The 12,574-nt window shown below is 34.8% G+C and overlaps 2 protein-coding genes across 2 annotated transcripts; both read left to right on the forward strand.

Annotated features, from left to right (window-relative positions):
* The first annotated feature begins 1,927 nt into the window (after positions 1 to 1,927).
* Positions 1,928 to 10,703, forward strand: LOC136800694 (uncharacterized). The gene is made up of 8 exons (XM_067057350.1): positions 1,928 to 1,988; positions 5,345 to 5,405; positions 5,746 to 5,855; positions 8,088 to 8,290; positions 8,458 to 8,657; positions 9,571 to 9,751; positions 10,180 to 10,343; positions 10,600 to 10,703. The coding sequence occupies exons 3-5, from the start codon at positions 5,761 to 5,763 to the stop codon at positions 8,613 to 8,615; spliced, it is 456 nt and encodes a 151-aa protein (XP_066913451.1). The 5' UTR covers positions 1,928 to 1,988; positions 5,345 to 5,405; positions 5,746 to 5,760; the 3' UTR covers positions 8,616 to 8,657; positions 9,571 to 9,751; positions 10,180 to 10,343; positions 10,600 to 10,703.
* LOC136800798 (uncharacterized) lies at positions 9,364 to 11,004 on the forward strand. Its single transcript, XM_067057455.1, has 4 exons — positions 9,364 to 9,384; positions 9,571 to 9,751; positions 10,180 to 10,343; positions 10,600 to 11,004. Exons 1-4 carry the CDS (start codon positions 9,364 to 9,366, stop codon positions 11,002 to 11,004), a joined length of 771 nt encoding a protein of 256 aa, XP_066913556.1.
* The last annotated feature ends 1,570 nt before the right edge of the window (positions 11,005 to 12,574 follow it).

Raw genomic sequence — 12,574 nt, forward strand, 5'->3', positions numbered from 1 at the left:
AATAGACTGGGATGGTTTTAGGGTGATAAAACGGACAAAAAATACCTGCGCGACACTACAGTCAAGAAGGTGTCTTTTACCAACCACTAATATTGTGTTCAAAAAATTGTGTTTTATGTTTTGATTTCTGTCACGATTGGTTTGCAAGCACAAGAAAAATTGAGTAAATCACCCGAGAAAACTGGGGAAAAAATGCATTTCCCACCTTTTAAAACATGCAGGAAATTCACACGGATGTTAGAACCCTTCACGTTCCAAATAAAAAAATGAACTTTTCCCACCTGGGTGATTTACTTAATATTTCATGTGAAGCTTTTCAGCTTTTACTTATATAGAAACCGCTTTATTATCCCGGCTTGTAACATTTGGAATGCTTTCCACATTGAAATCAAAATTCTTTTGGAAATTTCTTGTTCTAGAAAAACGAGGAGGACCATGGAGGAGGCAAAAAAATTTCCAACTCGTTAATATGATTAAATGGAACGGAAATTCAGTTAAATTACATTATTTGAAAATCTTTCAACTCCAAAGACGCAACGAGTTAAGTGATTGCAAGAAAAATTATAATGATCAAAGACTTAAATTGAAAAAATTGAAATCAGCTGTTAGTACTTTTCAACTTCCGCGTAATGACTCACTCATAAAAATATTCCATCATTTGTAGGGGGCCCAGTTGTTGCGCAGCATAAGAATGTCCCTTTGAAGCTTAGTCTAGCAAGCTAGACGACTAATTCAGACATATTAGAAATAAAGCAAAAAAGTAAATTTTAGTCTAGAAACCTTTGTGCACTAACTCCAAACAAAAAAAAGTGTCAATATCGCAATTAAAATTTTTTCCGCTCAAAAAAATTTTTTGAAAATAAAATGTGGGTGGATTTGTGTGATAAAAATGTTTCATTTGAGTTGATTTTATTGTGAGAGTTTGTTGTTGCTTAATAAATTGTTTTCTCGCTACGCAAGTTTCTGCGTAGCTAGGCCCGGCATCTATAAGGCTGGAACACCGGATTCTTCCAGTCGTTTATACAAACTAAATCCCGTATCATTATTTGTGTTTATTATTAGTATTACATGCATTTAAAACGACTCCAGTCTATTTAAAGCTTTTCACACCTTTTCACTCCTTTTTTTTGTACTTTTTTCAATTTTTTGTACAAATCTTTATTACAGAAAAAGAGATGGAGAAGGGGAGCGAAGATACGTGATGAGCGTCATGAGTGCAAAAGTGATGCCAAACTTAAATATCGTCGAAGACTCGTGAGGTATAAAATATTAGATAGTAAATAAATCTACTTATTCAAAGGGGAGCTATCTACACTTACACCACCATAGGGTTAGGGAGACGGGAGACCCGTCCTGTACTTTTTATAATCTGATATATACAGGACGGGTTCGAGCTGTGCTGGCTCAAAGAATTTACAGTGGAAAATTCAAATTTATATGAATTTCAGAACTTGTGCTTTCTCTAAAAAAGTGTAACCAGTAAAAGAAGATTTGATTGGCTGTGTTTTCAACCGTCGTTTCAGGATCTTACAAATTCAAACACTCAATCAAAACCATGCTATTTATTTTGCCATCAGTATACTTATAAAAGAAGAAAACATAGAATGGATCTCCAGGCTGGAGACAAATTTGCCAGAATCAAAATTACAGAATTCGTGATCGAGAATCGATGAAAAATGAACCTAATAAAATTATGTAGATGTTGTAACGTTGTTTCAGATAATATTTAACAGGCTCATTTTCTTTAAAAAAAAGTATAAGACTAATTCGAATGATTTACCTTTAGCACTGAAGATGGTTTTACCAAAAAGCTTTTGCTGAAAATAAAAATAAAACTTGTTTTTTTTCTTTTTCTTTCGAATGATTTTCTAAGAATCCCCAAGAAATGTATTTGCAAATAATTTCAAGAATGGTCCTTTCTTCTTTAGATTAGCCTGGCCCCGAAAATACAGACGACAACGTGGACAGCCACGTGGCTGTTGTTGCAGGTAAAATATGTTCATTATTACGCCCCATTTAAGTTTGTTGACTGTTGAAAAAATGGATACTAATGGAAACAAGAAAGCCTCAGCGAGGTAAAGACCAGCAGTGTTGGCAGTGTCAACATATTTTCGTTGCAGAGTAGCAATACAAATTTACAGGAGTAAATTTTTCTGATGTGTTGACTCGAGTCACGCGAGCAATAAAAATTTAATTACTTTATCATTTTGAGATAAGTACCTTTGAAAGAAAGAAAGATTTGACCATATAAGTTGGAGGTATTAATTATATTTGGTTTTTTCTTATACATGCGCACAATAGAAAGTCAGATAATTCAATTTTAGCCTGGACGCGTCAATTGATAATTGTGCGCATAAGCCCCGATAAAGTCAAATCTTTTCGACCAGTTGCGTTTTAAAGGCCCATACCGCTGTGCGCTGGGCCAACAAGAGCGGCTCTACAAAAACTCCTTTTGAAAATCAAACCTAACTTTTTGCCATTTTTCAGCAGCTCTTAAATAAAAAACCTGCTAAAACAGAAAACCTGTCAGGTGTTTTGAAACTCATATAAACAGCTGGCATTTTAGATATTGCATTGCAATATGCCTCCTGTGAGCATCACAGTTTAGCTTTCTCTGAAATATAACCTGTGGTGACAGACTACACAGACGAGGAGGAAACGAGACAGACGGGCCAACGGCTAATTAATACGGATGCTGTAAAAACAATAATGCTAAGAAGGCTTGGGAAGGCGGGAGGAGCAAAAGGTGGAAGTGATTTGGAATAGTTAGAAGGGCGCCGCAGGGCTTTGAGAATCAATGAATAGCACATAAGGAAACAGGGGGGGCTAAAATATGAATTACGGGGACAAAGAAAAATACGAATTTAAAACATGATAGAAATTGGTCCAGGTAAAATCATCAGACAGTTACCGATTTGTTTTTGTTTTTGTGTTTTTGTGTATACTAAACCAACAAAGACATCAACGATAGGGATTTCAACCAATTTGAAATAGTATAATGAAACATAGTAGAACCAAACAGCAAGGAAATGCTATGGAGCACAGAAACATAACGAGCAGAACCAAAAATGATGGTAATCACAACTTAGGAGTTTTTTCCACTGAAAAGGATATGCGTGATCCAAATTTTATACACAAATGGTTTACGTAATCAAAGCTATAACGCGGGTGAAGAGGAAGAGATAGGACGTAACGGGAATAGTATCAAGAACGAGCCAAATGATGAGCAGAACAGTAATTAACGAAAAGCGTAAAAGGACCGAGAACCAATGGCATGATAAGGGATCTCACGGACAAAATTTTGAAAATAAAAAAAGGCATATCTTGCAGTTGTAACAGCAATTCGTGTAAAAGGATGGAAAATCATGACGTAACGTGGTAAAGAGCAAACAGGTAATGGCGTTTGTCAAGTAAACGAATCTCATTCAATAAAGCGTAAAGGGAAAAATAAGAAACATGAATAGATGATATGGTGATGTATAACCCTCAAAACACACCAAAATCTTTCATCAGATAATAACCCAAATAGTGCCAAAGTATCACAAGAACACAGAAACCTGTGGGAAAACATAAAAAAAATAAAACCAAATAAAAGTAACAGAAAGAAAAATATTTATACTTACCCGAGAAAAAGTATACCAGAACACAGAACAAACCCAACAACAAAACAACCAAAAAGTTCAGTGGAATTTCGTTGCAATTCAACACCACAATAAATAACTTGTCCATAGCAATCAGTTCACTACTATTATCATTTAACAAGTGTTCATTAATTGGGGACAAACTGTTTGGAGAAAAATGAAATCAATCCCTGAAGTCTAACAGAACAGATTGTAATGGGCAGGCAAATTCACAAAGTAATATCAAAATACCAAAAACACCAAAAGAAATGCATCAAGTTTTTGACTACAGGTTGAGGTTGTTGCGTGAATTTTAAAAAATTCAGAAAGCACTCCACCCTGCAAACCCAACAAAAACACAAGCGGAATATATCTACTGTCGAAAAAAAAAGGTAAATGGGCCCCGCGGCCGCCTGCCAAAAAAAGATTAAGGTAAGGGCTAGCAACTACTGCCGCCCTGAAAAAAAACCAACATTTACCAAGAGCCTAACACGGGTAGGCTTGCGCGCAAAACAAAACAAACAAAACAAAACAAAAACGCAAAAATTCAGATTCCAGTCAATTTATGCGTGAAACTATAAGTTCCCTCCTCGTCGCTGAGGCTACTGCGGGGCAAAAGTATCACGCTAATCAATCACACATTGTTGTGATCAAAAAATCCATTTGTTCTGGCAGAATAAGTGAAGAATAAAATCGCTAATTCCTCGTACAGTGAAAATAAATGTCACACTCACACAAGCATAAGTTTTTTTAATCGGAACTTAACAATAAGAAGAAAAAATATCTCTTTTTTCTGTATAAGAATGGAAATCGAGATCAAGAAGACAAAAGAATAAGAGTGATGACGAAGATGAAAGAAGGTACAAGCTTTCTCTTTTTTAAACTTGAAATTTTTTCGAAATTGATAGGTTTACTTAGCCACTGTTTACAAAGGATACCCACCACCTCAGCGTTGTGTAAATCGTGTGGAATTATCAGTAACGAGTATTGGATATAGCGTACATTTCGATAAGGGATCTCATTTCATTTATGCCAATCTTGCAGTTGTAACAATTCTTGGTCATGTTTAGGCGAGGTAATATTGAATTCATGGACTTCTGAAGTTTCTTTCAATCTTGATTAATAGAAATTAATAAAAGCAAGGATATACAGTCGATATCCATAACCACGGAATAGAGTAGAGTATTTGAATTTCTTTCGTTGCCAATATAATCTATATTCTTGTTGTTCATTATTATTCATGATCGAGCAGAAGAAGGGAGAATTGTAATTTGAAGCAAACTTGTTTAATCTGATACAAGCTTTGAATTGCTTCTTCCAGAGCCTGTTGACCAATCGTCATTCGAAAGTAAAATGAAAAGACTAGCAGCCGTCCCTGAAATGACCTATAGGCTTGCGCGACAAAACAAAACAAAACAAAACAAAACAAAAAACGCAAAAATTCGAGATTCCAGTCCAATATCTATGCGTGAAACTATAAGTGCCTCCTCGTCGCTGCGCTCCTGCGGGGGCAAAAAGTATCACGCATAATTCAATCACACATTGTTGATCAAAAAATCCATTTGTTCTGGTTGAATACGTGCTGAATAAAATCGCTATTTCTCGTCACAGTGAATATGTATAATGTCACACTCACGACAAGCATAAGTTTTTTTTCAATCCCTGAGACTTAACAATTCAGAGAGGATTAGATAATATTCCTGTTTCTTTTTTTCTGTATTAAGAGCTGGCAATCGAAGATCAGAGAATACAAATAATAAGAGTGATGACGAAGATGAAAAGAAGGTACAATACTTTCTCTTTTTTAAACTTTAAATTTTTTCGAAATAATTTTCTGCCACCACTACCACCACCTGCAGAATCGTGGAATTTGGGTGGATATTTTCGAACTATTATCTTTAAAACATTCTTTGTCGTTTGCTGAATTATGGAACTTCAGATCTTTTGTATAAATTATGCAGGATATACAGGATATCAAAAGGAATATGTTTTTTCTTTCATATTCTAACTTTTGTTATATTTTCCATGAATCAGAAGAGGAGAATATAAAAAAACTGAACTGATCTTTTATTTTCAACCAAATCTTCATTAAAAAAATGAAAAAGACAAAGAAATGACATTTTAGAACGAAGGAGACGAGATGAAATACGATGAAGATGATGAAGAAGTTCTACCCGAGTTCAACGAGGCTGAAGAAGAAAAAAACGAAGAACAAGAAAAACCAAAAGATTGCAAGTAAGTTTGTAGTATTAAGAAATATCTATTGAAAAGATCAAAACTCTGAAGATGTGAAAATAGGGGTAATCTGTCATGTCATAAATTAAAGATTGCTCACTGGGTGGCTAGGAGAAGTTCCAAATTCCAGGTACTTGTTCATGAGAAATATGTTTTAATATAATTTGAGTTATTATTATACTAGCCGGTACCCGGCGTCGCACGCCGGTTAAGCTGTAGCTGAACGCACTAAAAGTCCTATTGATGTTAAGCCTGGCTTAAAAAAGCGATCAAAAAAAAAACGTTTAACTCTAACCTTCCCCGGGTGTCTTATCTTTTAACCATATTTGGATCGTGTACTGCCCCCCCCCCGTGACATATTTTTTTGTTTAAGTCAAAAGTTATCAGAAAGAGCATTGTTTACTGTACCAGTGTCGTTTGAAACGACTCTGAAGGTAGTTATTTTTCTCGCTTCGCTCGCGTTAAATATGCCGTCCAGTTTAAGGGCTCTGACCATAGTCAGAAAGTTGATTTTAGTATCTGAACATAAAAGTAATGTTTTAGATTCTTTAGCACTTTTAACAAAGAATTGCCTTTATAAATTGCTTTTTAATCAAACCCCTTAAGAAAAATTAAGAACTTAATTGCAAAAATGACGTTATGAACTTTAAAAAGACGTTAATAATATGTCGCATCACCTTCTTTTATAAAAAGTGCTAAGTTTTAATGGGTAATTAACCTTTTTGTTTCGAACTTTTTTCAAACTTTTTTCAAATGACTGTTTTTTTTAAGCAAAATCCAGATGAAAAATTGATGAAAAACCACTATTTTAAAGATTTCGAGACAAAGAAGCATTTACAAAAACTTTCCGCAAAATTGTTTATTGTTCGGTAAAAGATACACCATCTACTGCGAAAATTTTTTCAAAATGTTCTTTCTTCGCCGAAACTAAGCTCTTCAAAGTTGAAATACTCTTCCTCGCAAAAGTCTTCATTTTCTTCTTCATCAAATTTTTTCAATGCGATTTTTGAATTTTCTAATTCAGCAATAGTTTGTCTAACAGAAAATGTATAACATGCCATAGTTTTGTTGGTGACATCAGTCAGAAAACACATTTTAAACACGGCAATTATGAAAAATTCACTATGGTCAGAGCCCTTAAATGACAATTTTTCAGGAAAAAGTGGGGAGGTCACAAAGAATAGTGCAACTCTTTGTTTTTTATCAGATCAAAAAAAAAATAAGACAATTCTAAGTTGCTTTTTAAACCCCTGGCATAACTTTTCGAATTTAAACATAAAAAATGACGTACACACTTTTTAACATAACGACGACTTGAATATTTTTATAAGAATAAAGAAATGAACAAATTTTTTCTTATGCTTTATATCGGCCTTTGAATGCTGTTTTTGTCCACAAACTTTTTGATTTTTATGTTTTGATTTATTTTTGAAATATTCTTTTATTTCTATGAAATGAAATTGTTTTGTTTTGAAAAGAATTCGAATGCCATTAATAAATACGATCGTTAAATACCGAAATACAATCGAAACATTTAAAACAAAAGAAGAGAGAAAAAGGCAACTCTGGGCAGAAGTTAAAATTACTAAAATGTAGATGGGCCTTAAATTTCAAAACAAAGGCTGAATAAAGTCTAAACCTAGCTCTATCCGATCTTTTGAAAATGGCGCGAATCCAATAGAACAAACTTGTGGAGCAAGAAACTAAAAGTCATAATTTTAAAGCACAAACAAAGCGAAAATGAAAGTGGTGACACACAGACACACAAAGCACCGCTATTAATATATAGACTAAAATAGCTAAAACAACTAGGCGTAGTGTTATAGGGCCCCCCGTTATAGTGGACACCATCCTTGACTCCCGCCTAGGTGGCCCGATTTCGATACCCACCGTTTCTCTACGTTTCCCTTGGCAAGTGAATATTCCTTCACTCGGGTCAACCCATGCCGCCAAGTGAGGGGAATTGGGTACCATTACGCTGATACAAGAGTGTGTCTATGAGACAGACATTATGACGTGCCGTGGCATTCAAAAGGTTCGGCCTCGTGTGAGCATCGCTTTTCCAGTGTCGTTCGAGTGTCATGGTATACGCCATGGCTAGGCAGCTCGCGATTGTTGAGTTGCAGTGTCTGTCAGCGCCGTGATTCCTACTCCTCCGTCGGTAGGATCCATTCCGAATGTATTTGGAGGGCTCATATATATCTATCCATTTAAAATAACTATTTTACCCAGGACTACCTCTGGAAACTGTTGCAGTGCTCTTGAAGCACTTGGAGATGATACTAAAGCCGATGACAACCTTGCAAATGACGTCAAAGCACTGTTCGAAAATTTGGTCAGTAAAATCTCTGAAGCAAATGACGACACTGATGTGGTGACCTTGGAGACCGTATTTGAAGATTATGTTGAACTTAGCAAATGTTCGGCTAAGAAAGGTATCCTTTTGATATATAATCAAACAATCGATTTATGTTCAAAGTGTGCTGTACTAATTTCTAGCAATGCAATGTCATTTTAATTTCAGAGAATGATCAATGAAATAAGCGGATTTTCGGTGCCGAGTATCATCTCTAATTTTTTTGAGTCCTTTCTGTTTTTTAAGGTGTTAGTGTGGACACGAAGAATGACTTGGCAGAAATGTTGAACATGCAATCTCCAAAACTAACCATGGAATTGTTTGGCAATCCACGAAGCTATTATGAAGAGATGGAATTCATTTTGGAGAAAATCGATGATTCAGTTTTCGGAAAAGCGGCTTAATTCTGTCAAGAAGATAAATGCGAAAAATATGGCAAGGGAAAGGTATGTACTTTATATTGAAATAAATAAAAATCTTAGATTTTCAAAATCTAATCAATCATCTCATTTCTTGCTCCAAGTGTGTGGAGTTAGCTTTTTGGTTTACTTTAAATTTTATGCATTGTGCTCTACTCTTTACACCCCTTTCTCACAGACCCACTGGAAACCCTTCCCACTGGAAAAAAATGGTCAAAATATCGTTCCCACTGGAAAATTATCCTCTAATTTTTGTTCCCACTGAAAACAATCAAATAAACCAATCTTCACTGCTAAATATTCACTATTTTTCCCATCGCCACTGAATATTCTGACTTTAAAACAAAATAATTGAAATCCCCATTCATAAGAAATATGAAAATATCAATCCCCATCGAGTTTCATTCCGTTAATTTAATCTCCACTAGCAAAACAAATCCTACCGGGTCTGTGAGGAAGGGGTTATTCCATTCTTTACACCTCTAGTTCTTGAAAATAGTACTTCAGTATATCATCCATTGATCTATTTTGATATTTTTTGGCTCACTGTTATCAATGGTTGTATCAATAGTAACCAATCTAGCACACAGCGTTGTTACAACGTTCATTTAACGTTATATGGACGTTGTGAACATTAGATTAACGTTAAAACAACTTTGTGTGCTAGCTGGGAAAATTGACAATACAAATGAACAAAGTCGAACTAAGTCACTTAGTATGCTTATTTATGATCATGGTTAGCAATCACGAATATGTACCATCCAGCTGGCACATAACTATTTCAACGTTTATATAACGTTCACAAAGTCCTTTTAACGTTAGATTAATGTTGAAACAACGTTGTGTACCAGCTGTGTAATCAAGAAGAAGAAGCAGTTAGAGTGGCTCTGGGTATGAGATTGAAAAAATAAAAGATGAAAAATAATGATTTCAATTCCAGGCTGATATTAATTTCAAAGGAGAAGTTGAACTTTTCGTTCCACCCAATGTTAAAGTCAAGGGAATTAAACGAACTTATTTGCCAACTGCTGCTTACACTTTGGATAAACAAGAAGGTGATAATTTCACTGTAGAAGAGGGAGAAAAAGATACACCAAAAGTTATCGTTGATCTTGAGAAAGGTATTTACATTTGTTTTTATTGTTCCGTCCATAACAGAGGGTCCTGAATGGATTTCTTTCGACAAGCCTAAATTTTTTGAAAATGTCGACCTTCATACATAATTACCTTATCGGCCCTTTTAATATAAAACAATTTTCGTCTTCAAATAAGTTTATGGTCAAAAATTAACGCCACTTTAAAAAATTGCAAAATTGCAAAATTTTGGCCCTTTTTACGCCGGCCCTTATTACGCCACTAGCCCAAAAATAACGCCAATAAGGGCCGGTGTAAAAAGGACCGATAAGGTAGTAAGAATAAAGGATGCTACTTTGTTTTTGTCGTATGGATGGAAGTCGTATTGGTATGGAATTTTGTGATACTCATGATAAATAATGCCAGTCCTCAACAACTCAAAAATTTATGATCAACTATGTATTTTTTACTACAGAGAGCTATTCTTTGGCAAAGGACGAGAAAGTCTCTGACCTCAAAAAACCATCACAAATTTGTGTTTCGAAGAAAGTCAAAGCTGAACTCAAATCAAAAGGAGGTGAATGGACATTACATGGAGAAAACTGTGCAACTAGCGTTGATGAAGTCACTGATGTTAAGGTTTGTTTAGAATTTTACAATTTACTTGTTTCGATAACACGAATCTTGCAAAACTTATCAATCCCAGAATCTTCGATCGTAAGTAGGGAAAGATACCCTGAGTATCAGAGCTTGAGAGTGTTACAGTCGAAAGGTAGTAACGTAGTAACCAACATGTAAAAGCTGGAATAGAATTTGAAAGTCATCTTGATAAATTGATTATAAAACCATACAGAAATCACATTCTTCTTAGCTTTGAAATTTTCCTCTTTCTAAGGTTGACACATCTGATGAAGACGATGAAAATATGTATGTCTTTGATATCAGCAAAGAAGGCACCGCTCTTCCATTACAAATGAAAGAATTCAACAATCAAAAGAATACAGAGCTCTTGGAAAAATACAAAAAGTTTTTGGGTGACTCCAACAAGGAAGAATTGGCGATCCAATATGCTAAATTCCCTAAGCATGAAGCTATCTGTTTCGGTAATGGTTCTGTTAAACAGGAAACCAACAAGGTGCCAACAGACCCTCCTCTTGATGTTGTGAAATGCAAGGAGTCTGGAAACGACAAGAGTGAGGAAGAGAAGAAGAAAGATGAAGTAAAGAAAGGCGAGAAGAAACACCGAATCAATCGTAATCAAAACCGTTATTGGAGAAAACAACAAGTCATGAATGAATAAAAGAAAATACAAGAACATCTACTGAATGTAGGAATTTATATTTTTCACCAAAAATTGTTAATACGTTTATTCAGTAGCATTTTTAAGGATTTTATCAGTTTTAAGATTTTATTATTTAACATATTGCTCTTAAAAAACCATTTTGTAAAAAAGTTCGTACTTAGTTGGCAGTCCGTACTAGAGAGGAATCTTTCTCAAGCAAAGAAAAGTTAAGTCTTAAAAATGCCCCTTTAGACATCTTCATCGCGTTTCAATTTCTGGCGGTTAAAAGTTACATTTAATCTAGAATTTCTATGAAATCACGCAGCCCGCGTGGAAATAAGTTACCTCAAATCATTTATAGGGAAATCAACTCTGGCCTTTGGCTAATACCTACTTTGTTTGTACGATTTTATATTTCTTACGGGAGAAAGATTAAAAGTTATAACTCGCTAGAAAGATAATTTTAAGTTTTAAGTTTCTAAGATGTCAAATGGAAAGCTTAGTGAAATACTTTTTTAAACCTAATACTCACCTTTACACTCCCAGCTGGCACACAACGTTGTTTCAACGTTAATCTAACGTTATATGGACGTTGTGAACGTTAGATAAACGTCGAATGGTGCCAGCTGGGCTCATAACAGGTAGTGAAAAAGAGGGAAATATTAGCTGCAGTTTAAACTCTAGGTCTCCTTTGAAACGTTCCAACTGGAAGAAACTTTTTTGTGCTGACTGTCAATATGAACAGACAATTTAAATGGTAATATTTACCTTAGTTTCTTTATAAAACATATGAAATACAGTAGAGTCTCTTTAGATCGAACCTTTAAAACTCTTATGTCTCCTTAACTCGAACAGAATTGTACTCCATAACTCGAAATCTCCTCAAATCGAACAAATTTGCTATGTAGACTCTGCTGTAATTTTTAAAGATTTTTATTTCAATACTGCAACTCATCTTAAATGAGTTGCTTGAAAGGAAGAGATTTTACCGGTAAAAATATTTCGTGGTCTCATTGTTCTTATATAGCACCATTCACCAAATTTAGATTATTTGATATATTTCTTTTATTAGCCGACTTCTGACCATCCCTCTGCCTTTTAATATCGCATTCATACACTTTTTTCATAAGAACCAGTTAAATCTTTCTGAGGCTCGGCTGTTCTTATTTTTTGGCACTTTGAGCCTCGAATTGTTCTCATCCTGTTCTTATTTATAGAGTGTTATTGAGTGTTTTTGGGCGTTATAGCCAATTTTTACTACTTTGATCCCTAAATTGCTTGAAATTGAGTAATTTCAGGCTCAGCACTGTTCTTAATTTGTTCTTTTTTTGGCAATTTTGAGCAACATTGTTCTATGAAATTTTATTAGAACAAATAGGCTCAAAATCACCAAAAAATAGAACAATTTAAGAACAATACTGACCCTGAGTTTGAGGCTCAAAGCGCCAAAAAGAACAGCCGTGCCTCAGAAAAATTTTACTGGTTCTTATAAAAAAAGGGTATAGAAATGTAAATGTGCCTCGGTTAAAAACTGTTCTGTTTTTTCCTGGACACACTGTAAATAGCAGCAACCTTCTCCCAAAAAGAG

Source organism: Clytia hemisphaerica, unplaced genomic scaffold (genome assembly GCF_902728285.1).
Source record: "Clytia hemisphaerica strain Z4C2 unplaced genomic scaffold, Clytia hemisphaerica genome assembly, whole genome shotgun sequence".
In the NCBI taxonomy this organism is placed as follows: Eukaryota; Metazoa; Cnidaria; class Hydrozoa; order Leptothecata; family Clytiidae; genus Clytia; species Clytia hemisphaerica.

Excerpts from the sequence above, each read along its gene's own strand:
- LOC136800694 (XM_067057350.1), top strand. The coding sequence starts at position 5,761 with ATGAAATACGATGAAGATGATGAAGAAGTTCTACCCGAGTTCAACGAG. Across the intron at positions 5,856-8,087 it reads GAAAAACCAAAAGATTGCAA|GACTACCTCTGGAAACTGTT; the intron begins GTAAGTTTGTAG and ends TATTTTACCCAG. Across the intron at positions 8,291-8,457 it reads CAAATGTTCGGCTAAGAAAG|GTGTTAGTGTGGACACGAAG; the intron begins GTATCCTTTTGA and ends CTGTTTTTTAAG.
- LOC136800798 (XM_067057455.1), top strand. The coding sequence starts at position 9,364 with ATGGTTAGCAATCACGAATAT. Across the intron at positions 9,752-10,179 it reads TATCGTTGATCTTGAGAAAG|AGAGCTATTCTTTGGCAAAG; the intron begins GTATTTACATTT and ends TTTTTACTACAG. Across the intron at positions 10,344-10,599 it reads ATGAAGTCACTGATGTTAAG|GTTGACACATCTGATGAAGA; the intron begins GTTTGTTTAGAA and ends CCTCTTTCTAAG.